Genomic DNA, 27185 nt, shown 5'->3' on the forward strand with positions numbered 1-27185 from the left:
TCGTCTGACGCCAGAACTTCACAGAACTTCAACTCGACGAATATTTGAACTGTCTGACAGGTGTACGTTTTTAATAGCCGATGTCACACTTACTTTAATTTTTTTGTCACTTATCACCGCATCCACCACGGCCAGCATGCAGTATTTCACTGTTTCAGAATCTGTGAAAGGCTGTTCTTCTTTGCCAAGAAGCAAACACGAAGGGAAGCTGCTGCAGCTCTCTCTTGGGCTGTACAGGACCCTCACCATGGTAGTACAACTCCGGTTGTAAGATTATTAAACTCGCAATTAAACTGTACTTTTGCAGCCCTCTCCTGAGATCGCTCTGGAAAGTTTGTGTAGAAAGTCTGGTGTTTGTCATTGTGGTGCCTTCGTAAGTACTGCAACACACTCACTCCAAACTAAACACATTGGTTTGGCATTTGGATTTGTCAGTCCAGCCAGGGTTAAACCGACGGTTTTCATTGTCAATTTACGCTTTTGGACTGAGAAAGACATGCTGTTGTCGCGTCATGCAGTACAATGATAGTTGAATATATTTACATTACGGTGCATTGTGGGTTAAATATTGCTAGGCTACTAGCAACATTCAGTCTACACTACGCTGTAGGAATTTTTAATTTTTTAAAATTAATTGATTAATTTTTTGCGTTTTCTCTGTTTCTGCCAGGACCACAGGCAGGGCCACTCTCAGGTTGCTTCTGGGCCGCCATTTGAACAGGCTTGATATAGAGACTAGCTGTGATAAATGTGATATCTGTTGCAAATCTATCTACTACAGACCTGTAGTGCTGTATAGGAGCCAGTGGGGAACTCACCACCAGCAGACCATGCAGAATCTCAAAATACGAAATAAATGTATAAGTTTACAATCTAGACATTTATAAACAAACAGAGCTAGTTAATTCCATTAATGACCAAGAGCAGTGCAAATTTATTGCTCAAAACTGAGATTGTGAATAACGTACTAAAAGTACTACAGGTTCTAGACATTGCTTTTATCTGAAAACTGTTCAGATAAATTAAAAGAAACTGCATAAGAATCAATACGTTTATGACACAAGGGTGAACTCTTCTGCTAGAAATTGCTGAGCACTGTATGCAGTCCTGTGGTGTGGGACTCGGGTAGAGTGCATGATTTATCCAGAGTGTGTTTTTATTACATATAATATTGTAATTATTGCTGAAATAGCTGAAATGTACAAAGGAACACAAAACATTATTCATGTGAGATTCCGAGCCATCCATGTCTTTGTGAAGATACTATTAGTGTGCCATGTCCGTTAAACCACACATCACTCTAGGTTTTTCAGCAAGTTATGTAAGATATGGGTTTTGGTGTTAAATTTAGCACATTTTAGAGTAAACTGTCTGCTACAAACATTAGTAACTCAGGTTTGTGTGTTTGTTACTTTTCGATGAGCAGACGAGTTGCACTCATAGCTGCAGACTGACTGAAATTATATGTAGATAATAATGTAAAGGCAAAGTGAGAAAAGTTCGTGGTTCAAAAACTTAGTGAAGTGGTCCTGGTTATGCTTCTGACTGGAAGTTCCACCGTTGAGGTGTACAGCTTCCAAACCCAATGTAAAATTCCTCTCTTATCAGCATTGATGAGCCTCAGTCAAATTTGGGCTTATTTGGGTCCAAATTGAAATCGGAGATGTACAAGGGAACTGCAACATAGGAATCTAAAATTAGCATTGGAGCTGGATTCAGACTAGAAGATCTTAATCTTGAAGGGGAGAGTGGAAAGATTTTATTCTGGTATTATGGAGTCTCAGAATTTTATGATTGCACCATTTATGCAACTTATTGCAAACTTCTTTTGTTCATTTTTCAAAATATTTTAAAGTCAAGTGAAAGCGTTACAAACATACAAAGAGGCCTGAAAATAGACTTCAAGTGAGCAGAAACACAGATTTTAAAGAGTTGGACCTTCATTTACAAGACGTGACCCTGAACTGCAGTTTTATAGCTATAAGGAGAATGTTGCCATCTGATAGCCTGTACTTACTCATGCTTGAAAAGCCAAGCATAACAAAATGAAAAAAGGGCAAATGTGGACTGGAGATGCAATAAAAGGCCTTTTCCAATTCATGGGTATTTCTAAACTCTGAAAGAGCACAAGAAAAGTGTTAAAACTCAGTATAAACAGAGATCCAAGACTTCAAGCCCACAAAGCTCAGCTAAAGTGACATGGACTAGAATTGGATTTGTTTTGAATAATTTGCCTCCCACATGGCTTTTGTTGATAAATTATGGCTGAATTGAAAATTATCTATGGTTATCATAAAGTAACCATTCTATAAATGCAACAAAGAAACAACTTGTTCTATGATTTGGACCAAAACAAGCTGTCTGAAGTTCATAAAGGCCATAAAGTCACGCCTTCATCATCCAGACATAGAAATTCTCTTTTTCTCTTGCCTCAGCATGCAGTTTGATGTCTGACTAGCAAGAAATCATACCTAAACGGCAAAGAAGGTTTCAGATTCGTCCTGCACGGTAACGATAAATGAAAGACTATGATAGTTTATACAATTCAAGTAAGATTACTTTTTTAAGTTTATGGTTATCTTTGGAAGAAACCATGATGAAGGTAGGAAGTCGAAGCAAGAGGTTGCATGCAAAAAAAGGGTGCATTTACATGGTTTAATTTAATAGCTGAAAGTGTGCTGCTGGGACAAGCAAGCTCAGTGGTTTATGGCGTTGCAGATATTTTTCAGGTATTTGCACCTAGAAATCACTCAGTTGAGAGATTGTCTGGCTGATGCTGTAAAAAGTGAAACTTGCCAATCTCTTACATCTTGCTACTGAGTTACTTGAGGCTGCAATAATGTGCCCCCTCTGCTGGTTCTGAAGTGTTGCTTCCCGTAACACTGAAAACTGGGAATGTGTGCAGTATAGCCATAGGGAATAGATCTTTTTGAAACACTCCACTTGGGAGTGAATGTCTAAAATGAGAAGTGGGGCTTGTGAATTGTTTTAAATGCCAGGCTTCTACTCATTCAGGGTGCTTTCTTGTGGAAGTCTTTAGTTATACTGTAGCTCAGTCTGCTGACATTTAATGCTCAGCCATTACATCCTCTGTTGCTGCTTTAGTATAGGCCCAGTTGTTACCGGTATGAATATGAATAGACAGATGTGACAGCTGGCCAGCCATATGTGACAAGCCTTTTAAATCTTTACGCCTTAATTATTCCGTCCCTTGGGACAAATATTGGCATTTAAGGTCTTAACACTCAGACCTTATAAACTGCCAGCCTCCAGTTGGCATTATCAGTCTCTTGGCAACTTCCAAGCAGACTAACAAAGGTGCTAGATAAAGGCTCACAGCTAAATTCATAACTGTCAGTTGTGCTTAGATGATTTCCTTAAATTCTATCAGTATTATACAGATCATTATGTTGCATATTTGTTTAGAGGCAAGTATCTCCTGTAAGCAGTGTTGACTCTAGAAATGTTTTAATGCTTCACAAGGGGGCTCTAAAAATCTCATGGTGGCACACTGAAATCCAAATCTATCACTGAATTAAAGTAATTCTGTTATGCCTTGATTATGTATATAGCTTTGCTGAAAACTACATCAATACTGGAATTGTATACCGATGTACCCTTTTCATTTATACACTCTGTAAAGTTACTAAAAATGGAGGTTAGTTCATCTGCTGCATGTAATATAATTAAATGATTGATGCACTGAGCATTTCTTTATTATTCTACTGCATGACATTTCATTTATTGAATGCCATCAAATTTTCTCTACCTTTTTTTTCTCCTTCCTCTTCTTCTTTAATCTTTCCCCTCACCCCCATCAGTTTTGAAAGATTAAGACTCCTCCCCGAACTTGCTTTTTCCTCTTGGGGAGTTCGTCCTTCCCACTGTTGCTAAGTGTGTAGCAATTGGGTTGTGTGATTGTTGAGGGGTTTGCTTTCTAATATTGTAGAGTCTTGCAATTTAAAGCACCTCGGAGTAGCTGTTGTTTTGAGTTGGTGCTAGGTAAATAAAATTAGAATTGAAATTTAAAAGATCCAGAAGAGCAAGAGAAATCTCTGTATGCTATAGGACAAGGATGAAAGCCAATGCTGAATAAGCATGTTTCTTGGGCCCCCAGACAATGCTGCATTAAAATCTGACTCTGTTCTGTTGTGAAAATCTGTGCATGGGCAAGACAGGAATGTTAAAAACAATATGTTTGGGAACACATTGTTGCCTCTACAGGCAAAGTAAAACTATTGTGAAAAGAACAAATCACAGGTAAAAAAAAAAAAAATGGAAAAAATATATGCTTATAACTTTCACATTTGTGAAGGCACCATTAATGCTGAGTGTATATATAATATAAATATTATGCAGGTTCTACAGCAGCACATGCTGTGATCCAGCTTCCACGTCAAAATAATTAGCTTTTTTAGCATGACAAGGCCAAACGATATTCTGCATTAATGCCCTGTAGTTGCTGCTCAGCCACGTTGCAGCCATCCCTGCAGTCCAGACTTGTTACTCATCGAATACATTTTAGCTCATTATGAAATGGAAACTACAACAAAGAAGGCGCCAGACTGGTGAGCAGCTGAATTCTGACTCAAACAACAATGGGAAAACATCTTGCTTTCCCAAGTGGTCTCCTCACTTCCCAACAGTCTAACAGTCTCGGTAAAAGGAAAGATGATGCAACATAGTGGCAAACATGCTTCTGTACCAACTTTTTTGCATCACATTGCTGGTATCAAATTTCAAATGAGCATACGTGCTTTTGAAAAAAACAAAACAAAGTGATTTTACAATTCACTGCCTTTGATTCTTTTATGTACATTTATCACAGTCATTGTTTTTGTAGGTAGATAGATATAAAGTGTGTGTGTGTGTGTGTGTGTGTGTGTGTGTGTGTGTGTGTGTGTGTGTGTGTGTGTGTGTGTTTTTTATCGTATACATATTTAAAATTGCATTGTTGCTGTTGTCAAATGAAGAGGAAGATCGGAGTGCTTCTTTCTCCCAGTGCTCCCAGTGAACTGTAATAGGAGAGCGTTATTTCGTATTGATGTTTCTCCTAACTTGGTTTAAACTTACTGTACATATTGTGATAACTGCCATAATGTGTCAAGATTGTACGTTACCGTTTACTCAGATAACATTACTCTGTAACCATTCACTTGATTATCTGGTATACACTGTCACAAATTAATTATTTTTTTTTTGGTCTAGGAATGGGCTGGTGATGCTGTTTCTGGGGCAGAGCGTCTAGCACTTGGACTGTCAAGTTTGAGATTTTAGTGAATGAATGTCACCAGCCAGCATCAGTTTCACGTTAGCCGTGAGCACAGCCAGTGAGAAACTGGTGGCTGTGGCCCCTTGTGATCCTCTTAGTGTCACCTTTGCTGCCAGTTTTCTCGTGTTGGTTGGAGATTTGCCTCATTTCCAATGAGGGCCTGAGTTTTTAAGGCATTTTTTAATGCATTTTTATAGTGTGGGTATTGAGAAATCCTTTGAGAATCATTGTGACTATGGGCCATACAAATAAAACTGACTTAATTAATAACTGGAAGACAAAGTTATAATAATTTATCATACGCTATTTATAGCATCAGTTTCCACACAGTTATATAACTCTTCAGCTATATGTAAACATGTACAATTATGAAAAAAATGATGATAACGTCACACTACAGGAGAGCATATTTATCGTTGTCTGATGCATCAGAGGAATAAGGTGCTGACATCGCTTTAAGATTTTAAATGACAACACCTACCAGCATTTAATTTATTATATTGTTATGTAAGGGTTGCTCAACAAAATGAAGGTGGATCTGTTATTCTGTCTCTAAATCTTTTTCTTTCTTTGCCTCTCATCTTCTGTCTGTTCCCCCTCTTGGTCTGCCTCACCTGGGTCATCCCACACATTCTCATTTCTCTTGTTATCCTAGGTTCTAATTTCAGTTGCTGCGGTAACCCTGCGGCTCCCTACACTTATGCCTCCTCCCTCATCTCTCTGAGCTCCTTGTTAAGTGTGGCAGAGCTGGTTAATGATTGTGTTTTATTTATATTTTTCCTCCGGTAGGGTTCCTTTTGATAGGGCACGCATGCCTTGACTCTTGAATAAGCCTGGCTTTATAGTATGTCCTGTATCTTCATTTTATTTCTTTCTCGCTTACTCGTTTGCTTTCTTTCTTGCCCTTTATTTTCCTTCCTTTTTTGATTTGTAGCTGGCTGTCTTGTGTTTTCTTGTTTTTCTCATAACAGTTAGCTGTCAGTCGTGCAAGAAAACCATCTCTCAGAGACACGAGGTGGACTCTCACTGCTAATGCAGTGCTGTACTCTGATGCAAACTAATTTGCTCAGTGTGCCTTGTATGATTGTTTAAACTTGATCTACATAAATGCAAACAGAGTTTCGTTGAACTCTCAGTTCATGATTGGAGTTCAAAGAAACCTCCCGAAACAGATGAGAACTAATACCTGTAACTGGTATGGGTGCATGATATTCACTCCATAATATTTTTTTATTTTTTTAAGATATCCAGTAATAGCTGTATTTTTCTTGCGCATTTGAGCCACTACTGTATTTTTCATTTACTTTTTTTGATACACTTATGCATGTTGGCATTTGCTGAGCATATGGAGTTTTTTCTGCTATGTTGAAATACTGACCTCTTCATTTGAGTTTCTTTATAGACTAGGGAAAGAATGGAAAGGCAGCAAGATATGCTGAGTAGGGGAGGTGGTGAGCAGCTGTTGTGCTAGGGTGGCTAGAAAACTTTCACAATGTTATGATGGCACAGTATCAAGCCAAGCAGTTCAGGTTGTTTTCACCAAATGTCCTCACTCACACACCTCAGGATGTTTAAAGTAGAACTCCCCATTGACAGTCTAACTGTAGCACAGCATGCTCCTTGCTGCACTGCTTGAGCTGATGTGCATCCTTCAGGCTTGGGTGATGTGGTCTGTTTTACTAAACTACTGGTGTTTGATTTCTGAGTCATCCCTGAAGACCTAGCTCTTATCACCAGTGATGATCCTTGACATAAATTTTGGTCTGTATGATACAGAACGTGACGTGTACTCTCTGAGCATGTGCACTTGATTGGAATGGGACTTACAGTCATTGACTTGAAAATGGTCAAAACCAAGGCCAATGGGGTATTGTCGTCACCATGCTGGGTGGGTGCCATGGACAATTAAGTTTGAATGTGAGAACAAAGAGATGTAGGAGCTTAAGATTGATGAAATCAATAGGTCTGCCTGATTGGAGGCTGAAGCGTAGCATTGGTGGTCTCCAGTATTTTTTATTTTTTATTTTTTCTTCAAATATGCTTTTTGCAGTTTACCAGTGTACTTCACTGATATATCTTTAATGCTTGATATATATTTGTATACCCACTGAAGTCCTGTTTTCTGCTTGCTTGGAGATGATTACACATTACTTCAACTCAAATATAGAAGATTAAATTGTCCTAGTGTGTTGTTCTTTTTTTGATCTCAGCTAAATCTTACTACTTGTTAAAGTTAACAATCAGCAAAATGTACTTGAATATAACTACGAAAAAAACTTCAGCCTATCTAATTAGTGTACTGACTGGCAAATGGTAAGATGCCAATGATCTGACTGACTGCATACCAACAGATAGCCCAGTTCACTTTAATACCAACCAGTACAATACTGTTCACATACTGTATGACTGGACAGGTTCATGCTTGTTTATTGTCCAGCACCACTTTCGTTTTTCTTCTATTGTTACATCTTTCATTCTTCACTGTGTCTGATTTTGTTCCTTTCACAGATATCTCTGGGTAAGGGCACAAAAGTTGTTCGAGATATTTTATCGACAAAAAGTGACCGGACTAGAAACCAGAGTACTTTTTAATTTTTATTTTACTTTGGTAGCAACTCTTGTGGGAATCATCATGGCTCTAGTTATGTAGTTAATGAGATCTCACTGTGAAAACTGCAATGAAATATTTGTGTTTGAAAATTCTTTTTGCAAATATGAAGAAAATGGCTCATCCAGACATGTCCAGCCTGCTTATCCAAAGTTACAGAGACTGAAATCTAATTTGTTTTGACATCTGGATTTTGTGTTTGTGTTAGTTTTTGTCTTTAAAGACATTCCTTGCTTTCTTTCTCCCTTACTCATTTTGTGTCTGCATGTATGCTTCCATTTATATCCATCTCTTTCCCCATTCATTACCATCTTAAATAACTTTTTACATATTTATTATGTTTATATATTTAACGTTTTTCTTTCTTTCTTTCTTTAATGGGTGCTGTCTTATGTTGTTTTTTAGGCTTGTCATTCTTTTTTTTCTTTTTTCTTTTTTTATCTGCCTCCATCTCTAAGTCCATCGCTGTCTACTGTTGCCACCATCCTGGCATCTGCCAGAGCAGAGAAAGTCTCTCTGGTGCTTTTGATTGGCTGTTTAGAGATTGGAATGTGCCTGCCTGACACAAATGACTTCATTAGAGAGAGTGATAATCTCAGAGGGGGTCTTCACCAAAGGCATTCTTCAACAAAGGCCATTTAGACAAAAGACAAAACATTTGAAATGGTTAACGTGAGTAATTTCAAATGGCAGAACAGGCGAGGAAGCTGAGTTTTAGTGCTAAAAGTTTGATAGTGGCAGGAGTGTTCTCAGAGATAGTGAAAGAGAAGGAGATGAATTAGGGAAGCTTCAATTCAGAGCATAACTGTTGGTTACGGTCCCAGATTTACTGTGAAGATCTGAAATGTCACTGTGTGTGTGTGTGTGTCTGTGTGTGAGAGAGTGTGTTTGTATGTGAATGTGTGTTTGTGGTAGTCTAGCAGCTTTATCTGCCTGGCATTTCCTGTTTTCAGAACTGACTGTGGTACCAAGCAACATCTGATGACCCTCCAAAAGGCTCAGTGCTGCAGAGAATACTAAGGGGAACACTTGTAACCTTAACACAAATTAGAAAGGCTTAGATTTGGAGGGTGACTCACAAGGTTTTGTCACCTTTACTAACACCAGCAGTTATTTTGCAGCTGTTATCTTAATAGTTTCATGGGAATTTGGATTTGATTCTGCCAGTGCCAACTTTCCGTGAGCTCCCTTGTGCAGGTAATGAACTGATCTCAAATCAGGATGCTGGCTGATTAATATAGATGATATGACACATTTCCAGCTGGGTGGTATCAGCTTTTGGCTGCAACTTTGCAGTCTCTTCCACTTCAGTGGTGCAAGGATAGAGGTTGGCATTTAGGTGTCAGGAGACAAACAGAGATGTTCGTCTGCAGGCACCCAGCGCCCACCACTATCTCGACTGGGGTTCCTCCAAGTAAATACTGAAAATGTCAGCTCAAAATTACATTTAAGTTGAAACTTTTGAAATTTTAGCATTTTGAATGTCATATCTTTTTTTGAAAGAGAAAACGCCATAAAATTTATTGAAGCTACATTAACAAACCATACTTGTTACAAATGAAACATTCAACTTTTATGCAAATGATCTAAAAATGAGAGCGAATATAGTTTGAAAGAATAGACCGATGCTTGTTTACCTGTCCTTTATTTCTCTGACATTTCTCTTTTAAAGGTTTATGTATCCTTGCTGTTAATGCTTAGTCTGACCAACAGTGTTTTTATCTGTTAGTGCTACCTGCATTTCCATTCTTATTATCAGGGCTGCGGTTTGGCACTTTACCGAGTGAGATGGGTAATTTTCAGCCCTCGCTGTATAATATCTGTGCTCTTTAATGTATAGATAACAATGTGTAAAAGGTGAGAAGATCACTTTTGGATTTAAGAGTTGGTCCATCTTTTAGTAATTTAATGAAGAGCATTTAAAATTCTTCCTGAATATAAATGAGTGTATGCATGTGTGGGTGTCGGTGTGGGTATGTGTGTAAGCGTCGTAATTGGGAAGCAGAGTGACGTTGGGGCACACAAAGGAGCAACCCTTGTCGTACCATGTGTAACCGATGGATGGAACTGAACTTATTAGCACAACTACCTTTTCCTTTCTTTTACTGAAAAGAGCAACAGCAAAGCAATAAGACAGAGAGCACTGCATCTGTCTCCAAATCTCATCAATGGTCTGTGAGACTGCCTGGTTTCAGTATGTTTTTGTGAATTCTGTAGCTCTATTAAATAAAGAGAGGAATGAACTTTCTTAAATGGTTCATTCATCTCCTAGAATTACTTTGTTGACAGTTTATATTAAATCATGCATTCAGATGTATTCTCTTATTGGATATAAAGTACCTGTGATTGTATAAATTTAGGAAGTACATTAGTACTAAGTCTATTTCTTTGTTCTCATCTGTAGGTACTTTAAAATACAGCCTCACGACTTGCTTCGGCTATTTCTTAAGAATTAACTCTTCTTGTTGATGTTAGTTTTTTTTTTTTTTTTGGATTCAGGAAGCCAGTTTATTTGGTCAAGCTCACTAATACAGACTTGGGCAAATTCAAAACATAACCTAAGCTGCAAGTGACTTGAGTCTCTGTGTGGTATTTCTTACTTGTCTGAGTCATTTTGCTCCCTTTAGACAATGTAAAATGATACTTCTGAGATGCCCAATCAGCAGGGAATTGTATCACTGACGATCCAAAAAAGTCACTATTGGAGAAAAAATATGTTTTGTGATGTTATACTACTGTGATTAAGAGTCACAAGAGAAAGTATTACTAGTTACTAGTAAGTAACTAGAAATACAGTTGGAGAAATCGAGAGAAATGCTGTTCTGTTTGTTTTAATTCCCCCATTTCATTTTCCAGGTTTTGTTATTAGTTTCATGTATTGATCTACTTTTGGAGTTGATCCATATTTGGATTTGAATCTAGGAATTTTTGGGAAGAAATCTTTAGGGATGAGATAAAATTAGTCATATTGGATCACATCAAATTGATACAGGAAAGATTAGAAGACGCGTGTTGTTTTTTTGTTGTTTTAAAGAAAATTGAAACACAAGTCATCCAGATATCTTTCCGGGACTCAAATCATTCATGGTTTGGCAGTAGTTTTTAGCCTTGGTTGAGCTACACAGTCTTGGACAGTTCTTGTTAACATTTGTTGAATTATTCTTGATAATTGTTCTTGTTGACATCTGGTAAGAAGCAGGAATATTGTTCCCCAAGGTAAAGACGAGTGGTAGTGTGAGAGAATCCCAGCGTTGACCATCGATGACATTAGAGCACCCTTGATCCCAATATTGCTGCACAGTGATGTGACAGTATGACACATTAAGCGAACAGTTGAACCTAATTGGCTCCTTGTGTGTGGGTGTGTTGGTGTGTATCCAACTGGGATTTATGTCCTTTGTAATGCTAATGGAAAGACAGCAGTAGGGATCGATGTACTTTACAAAAAGACGTTCATACTTTACATTAATATTTGGTTCATTGATGGGTTTTCACAGATTTTTTTTTTTTTTTTTTTTTTTTTCCGTGTGAGAGCAATACAAGAAGAAAAGATAAATTGGTGAATGGTCAATGGCACTTGGTATTTGAAGACATGCTTTCAAAATTCTACAATATTTTCTTTTTCCCCCCCCAATCCAATATCAGTGGATTCACATGTGTTGTCATTGTTCTTTTACTCTGCAGACACACAGCTCTGTTGAGGATGACATCCCACAAATTCCGTAACTTGTACTGCTGCCGGCACAGTTCGTCATTATAATTGTTGGAGAGTAAGGAGGGAATGGTAAGGAGGAAATAAATGGAAAAAATGGCAGAAAATCTCATTGTGCCTGAAATTGCTTCCTTCCTACACCACTGTTTCTACATAGTAAATATTTTAAGCTCTCGGTAGTTTACTGTGAGATTTTGGAATCATTACTGTATATGTAGCCCACCACTGTTATCTTAAAATCGCTAGCAAAACCCTGAATCTGCTTTCCCCCCCCCCCCCCCCCCCCCTTCCCCTGAAAGAGGATTATTTGTAGCTTTATGGTACTTAAAAGTATAATTGTCACTGAATTCAAACTCAAAGCTACTAAATGCAAGCATAGGCAGCCATTCTAGACAGAGCACCATAGTGAACATTGTTAAGGATAATGAAATTATTCCTTGCTGAAATTAAATCTTATGAATGTTTGGAGATGCACAAAGTTGCTTGGATTTCAAGCCATAATTAAAAGGGAAACAAAAAATGGAAAGTGGGTGTGCTATGGTCTTAACTTTAATACCTTGAGTTTTAACAATGTCATGAAATCTGTAAATCAGAATTGCACAGTAGTAATTGGTACTTTATCAAGTTTGTAGGAATAGTTCAGGCTGTATATTTTATCAGATATTCAATACTCCTTGTAGTTTACACAATGCTGCATTTGGAGGTCTGTTAAGTTTTGTTTCATTGTACATGACATTCTGTGCTATGCTACAGGGTCCCGTGAGTATATAGTCACCTGCCACTTTATTAGTTGCACCTTTTTAAATTGCTCTTTTACTTAAATAACTGATCGACCAGTCACCAACAGCGTGTAGACATGATTCAGACAACCTAGGGAAGTCTAAACCGAGCATCAGAATGGAGGACAAAGTGATTTAAGTGACTTTGAATGTGTCATGGTTATTTGTGGCAGACTTAAATCTTATGAATGTTTGGAGATGCACAAAGTTGCTTGGATTTCAAGCCATAATTAAAAGGGAAACAAAAAATGGAAAGTGGGTGTGCTATGGTCTTAACTTTAATACCAGCAGAAAATGCTGATCTCCTGGGAAGTTTCCACACAACATTCTCTACGGTTTACAGAGAAGGGTATGAAATTGAGAAAATATACTGTGGGCAATAGTTCTCTGGATCAAAATGCCTGTTTGACATCAGAGTTCACAGGAGAAAGGTAGTTTGGCCACTCTCCTCTGAACTTGAGACAGACTCTGTCACTCACAAACTTACTCATCACCCCCAAGGTATGCAGAAGAGTGTGTCTGAATGCACAAGATATCAACCCTTGAAACACATGGACTACAGCACCAGGAGACCACACTGGGTGCCATTCCTGCCAGCTAACAACAGGAAAACAGGCTAAATTTGCATAGACTCGCCAAAATTGGACAATAGAAGAATGCAAAGGTCTCAGATTTTTGGTGGTAGGGTCAGAAAATGCTGTAAACATCATCATGGATCAATCCTGCCTTCCATCAGTGGTTCAGTGGGATATTTTTGATGACAGGCTTTGGGGCTGTTAGTACCAATTGAGCATCGTTTAAATACTACAGTCTGTCTTGAGTATTGTTGCTGACCATCTCCATCCCTTTATGACCCGAGTGTAACCATCTTCTGATGGGTGCAAATGGCTCAAACTGGTTTCTTGAATATGACCGTGATGGCCTCCACAGTCCATAGATCGTACTGGTAATTGGAGATTTGGATCATGGATGTGTAGCTGACAAATCTTTATAAGCTATTGTGTTAATATGTACCAAAATCTCTGAGGAATGCTTCTAGCATCTTGTTGAATCTGTGCCATAAATAATTAGGGAACCTGTTAAGGCAAAAGGGGTCCAGTATTTGTAAAGTGTACCTAACAACGAAGTGGAGAGTAATTCAATATATAGGTTTTGTTTTTTGTTTTTTTTAATTGAATTTGTTTTATGTGGGATACAATTTAATAGTCCCCGTTTACTAATTTTCAGGCCTACTCCAAGTTTCTCATTTTGCATAATGCTTTGGTCCAGAAAAGCTGAAACCTGTTGGCATACAAAGAAACTGGCAGAGTGCATACATGATGTCCAACACCCTTTGTGAAAAGAGAAGGATAAGAAGAGATTAGACAAACGAAGGGGATAAAGATAGAGCTAAAGACAGGCTTTGTTTTTGGTCCCCTTATGAGCCAGGGATCCTGCTAATTACCAAGCTCTCTGGTCCTTGCTAAATGTGTTTGAAATCCACTGGATGCAGATAATTGAGCTGGAAATGTGTTACATGACAAAGTCATGCTGAAGGACAACCACTAAAAAAGGCCTCCTCTCCATCGTTTTCTCTGTCAGGCACACTTTTGATATAAAACTTTCTCAAATGATTCATTCCACAGTGTTTATCTTTGTTGTTTGTTGAGATTAAAGCTTAGGGGATGCTTGAACCACCTTTTGTGATAAGCTATAGTCAAAACAGAGACAGGTCAGTGGTGGACGTGTCAGACAGGTCTGTGTTTTCTTGTTGCTGAATAATTGCTTTTAGTTTTCAATTTAGGGATTTGAGCTTTTTAAAATCCCTCACATCATCATAGCAAAGCAAAAGACTGTTTTTATAGCCACAGGCTGGATGTGTCCATCTATGCATCTCAAGTTTTTTTTTCTCAGCTAAACAGTGTCTTGTACTTGAGTTTTTGTATAGCCTAAGTCTCAAATTGATTTCGGTGCTTCATATAAAATTGATTTACTGACTTGGATACATAGATCCCGGGCAGAGATCAGCCTCCCCTGAGAATGTTGGAGTAAAGTGAAAACAAGGTGAAGAGAGACTCCCTGTCGTTCCATTTGCATTTTAATTATAAATTGCATCATTGCACCGAGTGCGGTAACAAAACAACTCTGCCTCTCTCCATTCACTCCTCCCATTTGCTTCAAGCTCAGCTCACTTCACGAGACTGAAACTTCGTGCGGAGAGCCTCTGCTGGGCAGAAATTAAAGAGGGAGAGTTATATGTAAGAGAACAGTTGGTGAAGCTGAATGAAGCCTTGCCTCAGTGAGTGTATGAAAACGTTATACAAATGATGTTTGTATCAGTTTAGTTTAGAAGAAATACATTGCTAAAAGAAGATTTTTGTTTCGATAGTAAGACAGACTTTGCTTTGGGCACTGGAAAAGAAGACAGTGAAAAACCTCTGGACTTGCTGCAGCCAATATCATTTTGTCATTTAAAAAGCTTTTCTCTGTTATCTTGGCAACATGGGCCCACTATGATTTGATGTCTGTCTCAGAGTATATAATAATTTTTATTTTTTCAGGGCTGCAAATTTTCTCAGCAGGTTTGACTGTTTCTGCTGTGTGTCTTTGTGTGTGTTTGTTTGTGTGTGTCTACGCTTAGGAGTATTAGTTTGTCACTTGTGTTGTCAGTAATTATATAGAGCTAATTGATCACACTGGAGAAGTGTACAAGGACAAACTGTGTGAATGCAGACTGAGAGGCTTGAGATGTGGCCCATAAAAATCCAGCATAGCATGGCACATTATTTACAGGGGTTGTATTTCCGTACCACTTGCAAAAGGTACCCCATATGTGAGAGAAGTCCTTTATCTTTCCTGCAGATTTGACTGATAAAAATGTTACATTGGAATGGTTTCTATCGGAGTTTGCAAAATATGGGAAAAGAATATTGCCAGTATGCAAACAGATTAATTTGCATTTTTCTAATCCTAAAAGGCAGAAAAGCAGTTGGCATGTGTAAGGAAGTATACCAAGCCATTCACTTTCATATATTTATTCACACGTTGCATCTTTGTGTGGGGAAAAAACTTTGAACAGACTGCAGGTGTTTTGACACACACAATTTGAATAGTGTTGGGGAAAATCAAGAGGTTTCCCATTCTCACATATAGTACTGTGCAAAAAATCTTGAGCCACCACTCGTAAAGTAGTCTTGTGTTCTCCAGTTTTTCTTTCATTTTTAAAGGTGGGAAATGGGTAGAAAACTGAGGTATGCCAAATTACACAAGAATTTATTTGAAAATTGGTGGCAACTGGTCTTATGAAGTGACATGTTTCAATCAGTCATGGTTTTGCCTCCTCAGAGCCTGGACATGAGCACGCAACATTGAAGCGGCGTGGGATCATCTTGACAGAGAATGGAACAAAAGGCAGTTGGTATGCAAAGAAGCACTTTTGCAATGTCCTCCAAGAAGTCTGGAGAACTATTCCTGAAGACCACTTAAAGAAATTAGAAGAAAGCTTGGCTAAGAGAGATCAGGCTGTGCTGAAAAACAAAGGTGGACATACCAGTCTGTTTTTCCCTTATAGAATATATTTCTATGTATGTTTGGATGTGTTTCAATCATTGACTGCACATTTTTTCAAAATTTCCTACAAAAAATAAACAAAAGACGAGTGGTTTAACATGTTTGCGCTACACTGTATAGCATGAGATAGTTGGCTATCGATTTGAACTACTCTGTTTGATTTAGACAAGGTTTGCTACTTTTCTAGAGTATATAGGATGCAGGAAACACAATGTACACTTTATACTAGGGAGCTGAGAGGGTAAAAACCATCTAATAACTTTTCCAACTGAATCAGATGTTTACATTCTCACCTACAGGTTTGCCCGACCTGTAATTCATGTGTAAATTCTGGACTGCATTGCATTGTGTTAAAACTTCTCAAGTCGTTTTAACTGTAGTTTAAATTGTGTACAAGCTGCTCTTTATATAACCTTTATGTGCACTTGAGTCATGTAGCAGCTGGTCTGCTCTGCAACAGAAGAGCAATGGAGAGATTTGGTAAAGATCAGAATATGACGGAGAAGTGGGAGGATTTAAGAGAGGATGATGGAAAAGGGCAAATGCTGCCAAAATATTCTTTTCTTGTCTTTTCAGCCTTACTATTACATTAGATGCACAGACGTACTGGGCTACTTGTATATTACACCGACAGGAGCTGCTCAGCCATGGAAACCCATGACATGAAGCTCCAAGCAAATGTTTTTTGTGCTGATGTTGATGCCAGAGGAGGTTTGGAACTCCTCCAGTTTGGAAGATTTGACTTCACTTACTGTATTGAAAATGTAATTATTTCTTGGTATGACTATAGCAAACACTGTGATGTACTTACAGTACATGCAGTACATACAGTACATGCATCGGTATGTTATGTGTTGCAGTACAGCTGGGGATATATTTTGAGCTAAGCTGTCTTGTTTTATTTGCTAGCATTATAGTAGTTTTGTTATCTTAGCTGCAAGTAATACCTTTCTCGTTTGAAATCATCTAAAGTAGAAAATGCCACGTGAATTAGTAGATCTAAAGCAAGGTATGTAGTAAGGCATGGTTGCTCAGTTTTATAGCAGTCTTGAGAAGGATTAAGAGAAGTGAAAACGGAGAGTTTAGGTGATTTAAAAAGGGGAGAGAGAAGGAAGCTGTGAGAAATGGAGAGTGAGAGAAGATGACTGGTGATACGGAGAGGGATAGTGATGGTGTTTCGCTGGAGTTTGCTCCACGGTTCAGGGAGGACCTCTGTCTCTGCCAGTGCCTCTTAATCCATCACACCTCCTGCGGTCCTGGATCCGACACACTACAGCGTCTTCCCAACCCGCTGACGAATTTATGCTCAGCTCTGTCATGCATGTGTGCCCACTGTTCCTGGCCTTCTCTTATCCCTGTTTTCACTCTTTTTCTTTCTCTGAGTGAATGTCAGGGCTATCAGCACTGCCTCGGGCAAGATGGACAGACACTGTTTTACAGTGTTTTTATACATGCTCCACATCTAGACTTGTTCTTTCTCTCAACACTGAGAGGCTTTTCTCCTTCCCTTTTCATGTTTTGCCTGCCAGTGTCTCCTGCAGCAAGCTCAAATATTTTCAGTGTTCTTGCCCTTAATTTCTGCTACAAATCCAGAATCTCTCATAACGAATATTTGGGATATCTTCCTTTTTTATGATCCATGTGCATGTACTTATTTGACAGGATGTGCACCTCCAGCCATCTGTGAGTTTTAGAAATGAGGGTCGGCTACTTTACTTGATCAATCTTGCTAACCCCCCAGATGGATCTGCACATACTGCCTAAGCTTTTTATGAAATCTGACGTTATAATGAACAGGCTTGATTAACCCTCTGTCAGACTGCTCACCAGAGCTGGAGGGAAGAGAATTGTGGTGGTGGTGATAGAAGAACATGGCCTGGCTCTAGGCTGTGAAAAGATGAGCTAGCATGTGGGCATTTGATTTACGTTCAGAAATGCGTCACACATACGTTGAAGTCTGCAGCACTTTGTCACTTAACCTCAGTTTTCTGGCAGGTTTTCAGTGTTTGTAGTCTGTCCCTCTCAACTCTGCAGCCCGCCTGTGTACCTCACAGGTTTGCTCTGTGCCTGTTGTTGCACAAGGTGACCCTCTAAACACTCCAGGATCCCTGCTGTGATTCTGGCTTTTCTTTGTAGCGGCCAAATTACGCACCTCCACCCCCTGTCCACCTGGTGGCGATGTCTCAGCACCTTCCCACCTGTTTCTCTGAGGGAGAGGATAGTAGGTAACTTAATATTTTTAACATTTCCATTTTATTTTCCGTGTAAAGGGAATTAAGATAGTGACAGGCTAATTGTGTATTGATGTGTGTTTGTGTGCTTGCATGTAGAATGTGTTTTTCCTTGTCTTTTGTATAATGAATATATTTTCTGTTTTTGAGACTCTGCGATAGCTGTAATGAATTCCAGAAGGCTTTTTGTTGTTTTGTTCTGTCACTCCTATTTCACAGTAGACCAGGTTGCTTGAAGTCCCTGCCATATGGTCATACTGAAGGATTTATTGGATAAACTTAACCTTTTCATACAAAAACATTGCTATAACTCTACATAACTTATGTAACCACAATAGGATCCGTTTGTCTTTAGAATGGCAATTTATTGTAAAGTTAGAGTAGGTGACATTAGATTATGTTGGAACAAGTATTAATTTTAGAATATGAACACCACCTACACTTGTGTTCATAATCCAAAAACTCGTGGTGATGGTAAATGTAGATTGTAATTTTTCAACAGCGACATTTTATATGTAGGGATAGTAAAGCTAAATATTTTTTCTGCATGTGTTTTTGCTACTATTTAGCCATGACAGCAGAAGCAGCATAAAGAGAAAATGTGCAATGCAGCAGTGGTCCCTGGCTGTAACTATCAGTTAATTAGGTGAAGTATTACACTGAAACAGGTACCCTAATGGACTGCCAAGAATGTTATGTTAGGACGACTGGCTCTGTAGCCACAGTCACTGGCATAATTGCAAATTATTGATCTGTGAAGATATTATAGGCTGATGATCCAACCTGCTGAATATTATACAGGTTCACCTCCTGCAGCTCCCACCATGGTATGAATATGTTACCTCTTAGGTGCCATGTGGTATTTGCAACCAGGATGTTAGAATCAGATTTTTGGGTCTTGTGGGTTATAAGGCATTGACCAGTTTTGTTTTGACAAAGCCTGCAGGTACTAGATCGGATTAGAATCTCAGGAATTTGGAGACCAAGTCAACACTGTGTCATGTTTGTTGACTCATTTTCTTCTGTTTCTTTCTCTCTTTCTTTCTTTCTTTTTTTTTTTCTCCCCCGTCCAGTGTGGTACGGTGCATTGTACTGCAGGCCGTTGCCAGTGACATTGCTATGGGAATGTGATCATTTGCAAGGATGTTTAGGGGGTGCCTCATGTCAAATAACATCCAAGTAAATATCAGGATCTGAAGATTCCCAGAAAATTACACTTTCAGTGGTTTTAGCATTATGGCTGTTCAGTAGTGATGTGCGATACCACTGATTTCCTTTCCGATCCGATACCAAGTAATATTCAGGGTGGTATCGACGATACTGATCCAATACCGATACTTTGTACAAAACGGATTTTATTTATTGTATCTCAAATTATAGCGTCATAATGATTACAGGACATCAGAATACCTTCTTCTTATCACTTAATAATGCAGAGTTCATCATATAGAAATAAAAAAACTAAAGTTGTGTGCTATTTGAACACCTTGCCTGCCTGGAGGACTTAAGGACTCCGTGAGAGACTCTCACCCTAGCAGCACCTGTCCCTCTCCTCCTCTTCAGTTCGCCTCAACATACGCTCGTCATATTTTGTGATATGATTTACTCTGAGGTGTTTGACAAGGTTAGTGATGTTGCCACAACCATACATGCCAACCCTCCCGATTTTTCCGGGAGAATCCCACCTTTCTCCAGATTTTCCACCCGGACAACAAAGTTGAAAAACCATATCGCAGAATTCATAGCGCGGCCCAGCCAATTCCAGTTTCCAACAATGACGGCAGCGACTTAGTTTTAATATCACTCTTATTTCTCTTTCTGGGTCGCAAAAAAACGTTTAACATATTTTCAGGTGAGGATGTAGCTGTGTAAACTTCAAATATCTGAGCCGACCGACACATCGTCTTCAAACCCCCGCGGTCTTTCACCACTCGGGTTAAACATGATGTACAAGTCACTTTGATAACTTAAAAATGTTCTTGTTTGGCTTTTTCAGTGTTTTATTTGTTCGTGAGTAAATCGGTTTGGCTGAGATTAAAGTTATTAGATTAGATTAAATTAAATTAAACTTTATTATTCCCTCGGGAGGGTTCCTCCGGGGTTTTCACACAGCTGAATAAACGTCAAACAGAAAACTGATTAAACAGAAGAGTTTACGTCAGTGTCCGGTTATATTTTAGACAGCAAGGAGCAGACGGCAGAGTTTCACTCCACCGAGGGAGCTCGTGACGTACTACCCGGCTTTCTTTAGACCGCGAAGGCCGGTCCTCAGGTGGAAGCAGCCTCTGAATTTGGACACCCCCGCTGTTTCCGGGCCGGCCAATAATAACGGTGACATTTAACGTATTTTATCCGATAAATAAACCCTGTAAAATATATTTATCCGCCCAAACAGCCCTTTTGAATGTCTCCCTAATTCTGAGGTCTCAAGGTTGGCAAGTATGGCCACAACACCTCACTTTTTTTGCCACATTTATTGCAAACCACGTCTCAGCTGTTTGTGGAGGTAAAATACATCCGCACAATTACGCTCAGCCATTGTTGTGAGTGCGCACGCCAAGGGGCTGCGAGACATTTATACAGCCGTATTTCGCACATGACTATGAAAGGCGGAAGAGGAAGTAGTTCCTTTGAATGTAGGCAATCCGAATGTTATAGTTTCTTTCCACTGTGTTCCTGTTAATGATAAACTACAAATTTACTCTAAATTACTAAAATATCGATATTTTAATGTGAGAATCGATTCTAGAACATAAATGATTGGTATCGGAGGAATCGATATTTCAGGATCGATCCACACATCACTACTGTTCAGTCTAATTGAGGAAACAATATGAGCAAATGTTATTTGTCAAAGATGTTTTTTGTTTGAATTTTAGTTGGTCTAAAAGAACACAATCTGGGAGAAGTCAGGCTATCAATTCAGAGAAAATTACAACTGATGTATGCTCTGTCAGCCCAGCAGCTTAACAATGTGCACTCTCCAGCATTTCTATGCATGAGCTTCTGCTTTCGGCTGCTCCCTTTAGGGGTCACTGCGGTGGTTCATCTGCCTCCATCTCACCCTATCCCGAGCATCCTCCTCTGTCACATCAACCTTCTGAATATCCTCCTTGACCACATCCATGAATCTTCTCTGTCGTCTTCCTCTTTTCCTCCTACTTGGCAGCTCCATATTCAACATCTTTCAGCTCCTTTCCAGCCTCACATAGAAATCACTACACACCTTTTCCTTTCTCTTTGCCACCTAGCCTCCCAATGCTCTGTCTTCTTTACTCGTCCTCCTGACTATCCCTCTTGTTTCTTTGCTAACCCTTTTGAATGCTTTCCTGTACCTCCTCATTCAAAGCCAAGTCTCCTTTTCTCTGTCCACAGGGTACACCTTCTTAGCAAATTACCACTTCAGCTGTACTTTCCCAGTCCTCCCCACCTTTTGTCACCCTATGTTCCTGCCTCTTCCTGAAATGCATGTTCACCTCATCCATCCTTTTCTCTGCCATCTGTGCTTTTCTCTTTTTAACACTATATCTCTCTAACACCACCTCATCACACCTGTTCCTTTTTACTTGCATTTCTTCATCGAAGAACATTCAGCATCAACGCTTCAGTTTCTACCTTCAAACTCATGATCCTGGCTGATATTCTCCTCACCTCTACAACATTGTTCACATGATCCTTTCTCCATTTCTCTTCCTATCTACACCATGGTTGTTAACCTGTGCACCAACGGATCCTGCATGGAAATCTTATTGGTGATCTACACGTTTTATCTGGCAAACCCAAGCAAGTCTAGTTAAATGATTGGAAATGTTTTAAATATCAAATGTCTGGCAAACTTGGCATTTCTTTGATCCTGTTAAGATTTTTTTTTTTTTTTTTAGAAGGGCCAATAAATACTTTTATCCTGCAATGAAGTAAAGATAATACTCCAACAGCTAGACATATTGAAAGTAAACAAGCTAAATATGCATTGTTCTCACTGACACTGAGGTTGGGAAGGCTGTGCAAGCGATGTGCATCACCAGCTATTCAGATTGTCACAAGCACAGATGGAAAAACAAATGAACAGAAATGTGTCCTCGAGTGTAAATATGCATTGTAAGCTCTTCACAATATCAGATTTGCAGATGGAGGTAACATATGCACAGAATATGCTATCACCACGTAAAATTTACAGATGGAGTGAATATCGCAGCACAGGAATTATTACACCATGAGCCGAGTGTCATGTATTCACTTAGTGTGTAACATGTTAGTGATGTGGTACCGGTATACCGTGGGGCTGTAACGGTCTGGACAGCTGGTGGCCTCTAGCTCTCATCCTGATGGCAGAGGCAGACGCAGCATCACCTCGCTTACCTCTTGTTTATGCAGAAGAAGTTGAATCTATCTGTCTTTTGGTTTGTCAGAGTCTCTTCCCTGGCGTGTTGAAGTATGTGACAGAGAGATGGAGAGAGATGGTGACTGGACTGGTAGAGTGAGAGCAGACTGTCTTTCTGTAATGAATATAAATGGGCTCCAGGTCTCACTCTCCTCATCTGGCCTACCTTTCTGAAAGCAGACATGGGATGAGAATGTGGATTGAAGTTGGCCCATCCTCCTATACTCCTTTTGCTACACAGTCACACCTTCTGCATTATACATACAGAAAACAGAAGATCAAACTTGTTTTGTGCCATGCTTTTTTTTGCCGGCTGCATTTTGGTTTTAAGGTGTCATTTGAAAGGGGCATCTTGAACATAATCTTCTGCAAGGTAAAAGGTAAAAAATGACGACGTGCCCTAAGGAAGCCCACAAGTTACACTTATAACTCAACATAGCACTGAATTCTGATCTGTAGGGTACATTTATTCTGCTTATGTAGTTTGTAAACTATTTCTTTTTCTAATTATTCACTGTCTGTAGTCCTGAAATGTAAAAAACTGAGGAAATTCTAATGTCAAAGAGCTGATAAATTGTTGTATATCATTTAAGATTAAGTGTGTGTTGAGAGACATTAAGTGTAAGTGTGTGGAGAGACATAAACCATTTTGACACTTATGTGAATGTAAAGTAAGAACATTTGTTAAAACATGACTTCTTGAAATGAACCATAGGTTAAAAAATGAATGGTTGCAAGAGGTTTTAGTGCTGAGGTTGTTGTGCAGAAAATCAGGAATGATGTGTCTTGTCAGTCAAGATTTTGTGATAATGACATTTTCAATAAAGATGTGCAAAAACCGATGTTGAAGGACAGGAGTGCAGAACATTTTCTCTTTTCTACCGTGCACTTTGTTTTTGATTAAACTGTAATTATTGTAAGTGCAGAATGGGTTAAAACCAGAGTGGCAACATCCAAGACTATAATAAGGCTCATGCAGAAGTGCCAGAAACGGTTCTTCATTTCCAGTTACTCAAATGATGACAAATTGCTCTGAAGATGAGTCCCCATGGACTTCTGTGCTAAAATGCCCAGCAGAAATGAAAATTTTTTGCAACAGCTGTTTGGGGGCAAACTTTTAAATAACTCCCCTGTACACATTTTTGTGAACATTTAACCTTTTAGCATTATTTTGTCATGACTAACAGTCGCCTAGCGTTAGCAGGTTTCTGTGACTGTGTGATGTTGTCCATCAGTCCATCGCAGCACTGTTAACCAGGCTCTGTAGTTTTATCTTGTAACTTAACAGTTACAAAAAACCCCCAAACAAACAAAAAAGGAGAGCCAATGCCACAATGCTAAAACCGAGTCTTCGAAATGGCAGTTTACAAACCAGATGGTGACATCTTTGTGACTCAATTCATTTTTATATGGCCTGTAAATTGCATGTGAAAACCATGCAGAAAATACTTTGGTGAGCTTGTGACATTAGTTTTTCAGATTTAAAAATAGAACCTCTTACTTTAGTGGTGTTCAATACAACAATAGCCCTCAAAAATTGTAGTGGTAAAGAAGGACAGGTCATTTAGTCTTCACAATGCAGCATCCCTAGCACAGCGTTTGTATGCTTTTGTTACAGAAGAGTAAACTGTTGTCTAGTTCTTTAGTTTGCTGTATTTGCAGGCAGAGAAATTTTGATGTATACTCTGCAGAATCTGAACTTGTTTGCTGTTCTTCTGCATTGCTCTCTCTCTTTCTAAGCACTTCTTATCCTCATCCTAATTTTCACTGCTTTTTATCCAACCTTAGAAGTGCTGATGGCTACCAAGTAGCTGCAAAAAATTCTTCAGTCCTTATCTGAACCACAGCACCTCGATTACCTCTTTCCTTTGTCTTTTAATTGCCTTTGGGAGAGCACAGTCTTTGTGCCTGCCATACACTGTAATGTGACAATATTTATTTTCCCTACATCATATGCATTATCACCTATTAGCCATTCCTTTCGTTCACACCGTCATCTTCAGATTCCTGTGACAAATGAACTGTCTGAAGACATTTCTCCTGAGGGAGTCCTATGATTAGCACGCATCTCCTCTGTCTCTCAGTTGTTATTGTTGCTTTTCTCCTACTGCTTTGCTCTTGATGTTTGTCATGAAAAACAAGGAAAAAAAACATCCCAAGCTTTTTTCTGGTTAAGTGTCATCTGGGTGTATTTAGAAAGCTGTGAGGCTGTTAGCAGTGCTGCCAGTGTTGTCATGTTTTCTTAAATTGATTTCCTGTGATTACTAGGCATTCATTGTGTTCTTTAAGGGACACGATACAAGAAAGCCACTTGGTAAATTGTGCCTTGAATACACTGTGATACAATACCAGAATGATGACACGAGGAAGCACATGCATGTAAAAAATCACCCTCGCTCACTCGTATAGACTGTAATTAATTGCCAGGAAGTCTCAGGTAATTTAAATTGCAAATGAGTACAGCTTTCTTTTCTCCCGACTTTTTTTTTGATTAATATTTTATTGTTTTACTGAGCGAAAATGCCACCAGTGTTTTCATCAGATACAAGTGGCACAAAAGAAGAAAAGGGGGCACCGAATTGAGATGATCAGATTCAGGCGTTAGCTCTAAACATTAATTAAGTTGTCTGGTTCCAGAGCCGGTGAGGTCCGCGTGTCGCCTCTTCTGTTTCCAATCCACTCACCAAGAGACAGAGGTTCCTCTTACCTTTTTACCCCTTTCCTTCCCTTTTTTTGTCTCTCTGGATTCTTGGTCCAGTACTGTTTCTGCCAAGTTTTCTTAGGTCCTAAACTTGTCTTTCAATCAGACACTAATTAAGCAATGGAGTGGAAAGGTTTCTCTGGCAGGAGATCAGGGGGACTTGCAGGTTGAGTGAGAAAAGCCAGATCTTGAGACCTTGATGACTTAGGTATGAAATTTGTGGAGAGGAACTTGAAAGGAGCGTAAGGGAATGAGACGAGAGGAAATGAGAGATTTAGACAGCAGAGAAATTACACTTTGAAACCAAACCGTGCATATTCCTTTTTATTTTTCAGTAAGATGTTCAGGCATTTGAGACTGCTAGTATAGAACGGACCAAAAATTAGAATAGGAAAATAATGAGGAAACTCCGCTTTGCTTCAAATGGAAGCGGAGAGGTGATGTAGCCGTTACAGTCTAAATCTGTACCGCAGTATTCTGGAATAAAAACAGCCTTGGAACAGGTGCTTATCAAACAAAACTTTGACCTTTCTTAGTCGTTTGAAAGTAAAGTGTGACCTTGTGTGTGTTGTGAGTACAGACTGGCTGCTTGAGATGAAAGTCTTAAGTCCTGCCCTTCACTTACAGCCACAGCGGATGGGATGCAGCCTGGCTGGAATCACGTGGCTGGCACAGCACTCTGTTCATCTCAAAGCAAAACAAAGACGAAACCACGCGCAGATAAAGGAAGGGTTCCCTTAGTGAAGCCGAGTGCACGCTGCTGCTGTGCTTTGACTGCCAAAGACTCTTATAAATAATAATAATAATAATAATAATAATAATAATAATAATAATAATAATAATAATAATAATAATAATAATAATAATAATGGATACTTTATTGATCCCCATGGGGAAATTACTTGTTTTTCTCTGCATTTGACCCATTCACTCAGTGAAGCAGTGGGTAGCCACTAAGCAGGCGCCCGGGGAGCAGTGTGTTGGGACGGTACCTTGCTCAGGGGTACCTCAGGGTAGCCGTTAAGTGGATTCGAACCCCCGACCTTCCGATCATGGGGTGACCACTTTACCTACTGAGCTATCCCTCCCCCAAAACAAATAAATCCAGAGCCCTTGCTTCCTACTTACTGGGAAATACCACTCAATTATTCCAAACATTTAATTAAGAATTGCCATGACATGTACAAAGAGAGGCACATACACACATGGGATGCACAAGGTCGCAGATTTCTTAGTTATCGGTTTTGTTGCTTTAAAAGTCAAACTGTTTTAATGGCTGTATTTCTGTGACACTACAGGGAGCCTGTAGCTATTTTAGAGTCTGTTGTACTGAATTCAACTTTCTGCTGTTCTCTGTATGGCAGGGGTTTAAGAGGCAGCCAGCTTGACTGATTATTGGACCTTTCCTACCTCATACACCTCATACCACCTCATCCCACATCTGGCTGCTGCCACTGCCCAACTCTGTGCTCTCAGCATCAATGCTGGCAATGTCCAGAGTACCAAGTCCCCCACCACCGGCAGAAATGTCCAGCAGTCCTGTGGCTGAGAGCTGGTGTTATACTCAGGTGAGTAATGCATGACTTTTTATATTTTGTGTTTCACTTTTTCACTTCCTTGTGTTTTACTAAACTGAACCGTAATCAGGCCAGAATGCATCTTGAAATATTATAGTTAGATTGTCAGGCATTACTTAAGATGGTAACCACTAACCAGTGCCATTAACCAGTCTCCTGTGTCTCCTGTCCTTTTGCCTGGAAATTAATCTCAGCACACAATGCTGAAGGATGTCTCAATTCCTAAAATGCATCTGAAGTAAAAATGGTGTGTGTGTGTGTGTGTGTGTGTGTGTGTGTGTGTGTGTGATTTAACAAAAGAAGTATATCTGATCACATTGCACCACGTTTTTAATTTAATTAAAAAGTAGACTTAATAGATAATATTTTGCTGAT

At 39.2% G+C, this 27185-nt stretch overlaps 1 protein-coding gene across 7 annotated transcripts in view; it reads left to right on the plus strand.

Annotated features, from left to right (window-relative positions):
* spop (speckle type BTB/POZ protein) overlaps positions 1-27185 on the plus strand; it is a 108179-nt gene that overhangs the window by 19135 nt on the left and 61859 nt on the right. For 3 of the 7 annotated variants that reach the window (XM_026164226.1, XM_026164225.1, XM_026164229.1), the window contains one exon: positions 26598-26801. In XM_026164226.1, coding sequence (XP_026020011.1) covers positions 26715-26801 — 87 coding nt within the window. In that variant the 5' untranslated portion in view covers positions 26598-26714. Of the gene's footprint in view, positions 1-11564; positions 11665-15778; positions 15891-15912; positions 18146-26597; positions 26802-27185 lie in introns of those variants that run through there. The other 4 variants (XM_026164227.1, XM_026164228.1, XM_026164230.1 and 1 more) reach the window with 4 other exon arrangements.

Source organism: Astatotilapia calliptera, chromosome 4, assembly GCF_900246225.1.
Source record: "Astatotilapia calliptera chromosome 4, fAstCal1.2, whole genome shotgun sequence".
NCBI classification, from domain to species: Eukaryota; Metazoa; Chordata; class Actinopteri; order Cichliformes; family Cichlidae; genus Astatotilapia; species Astatotilapia calliptera.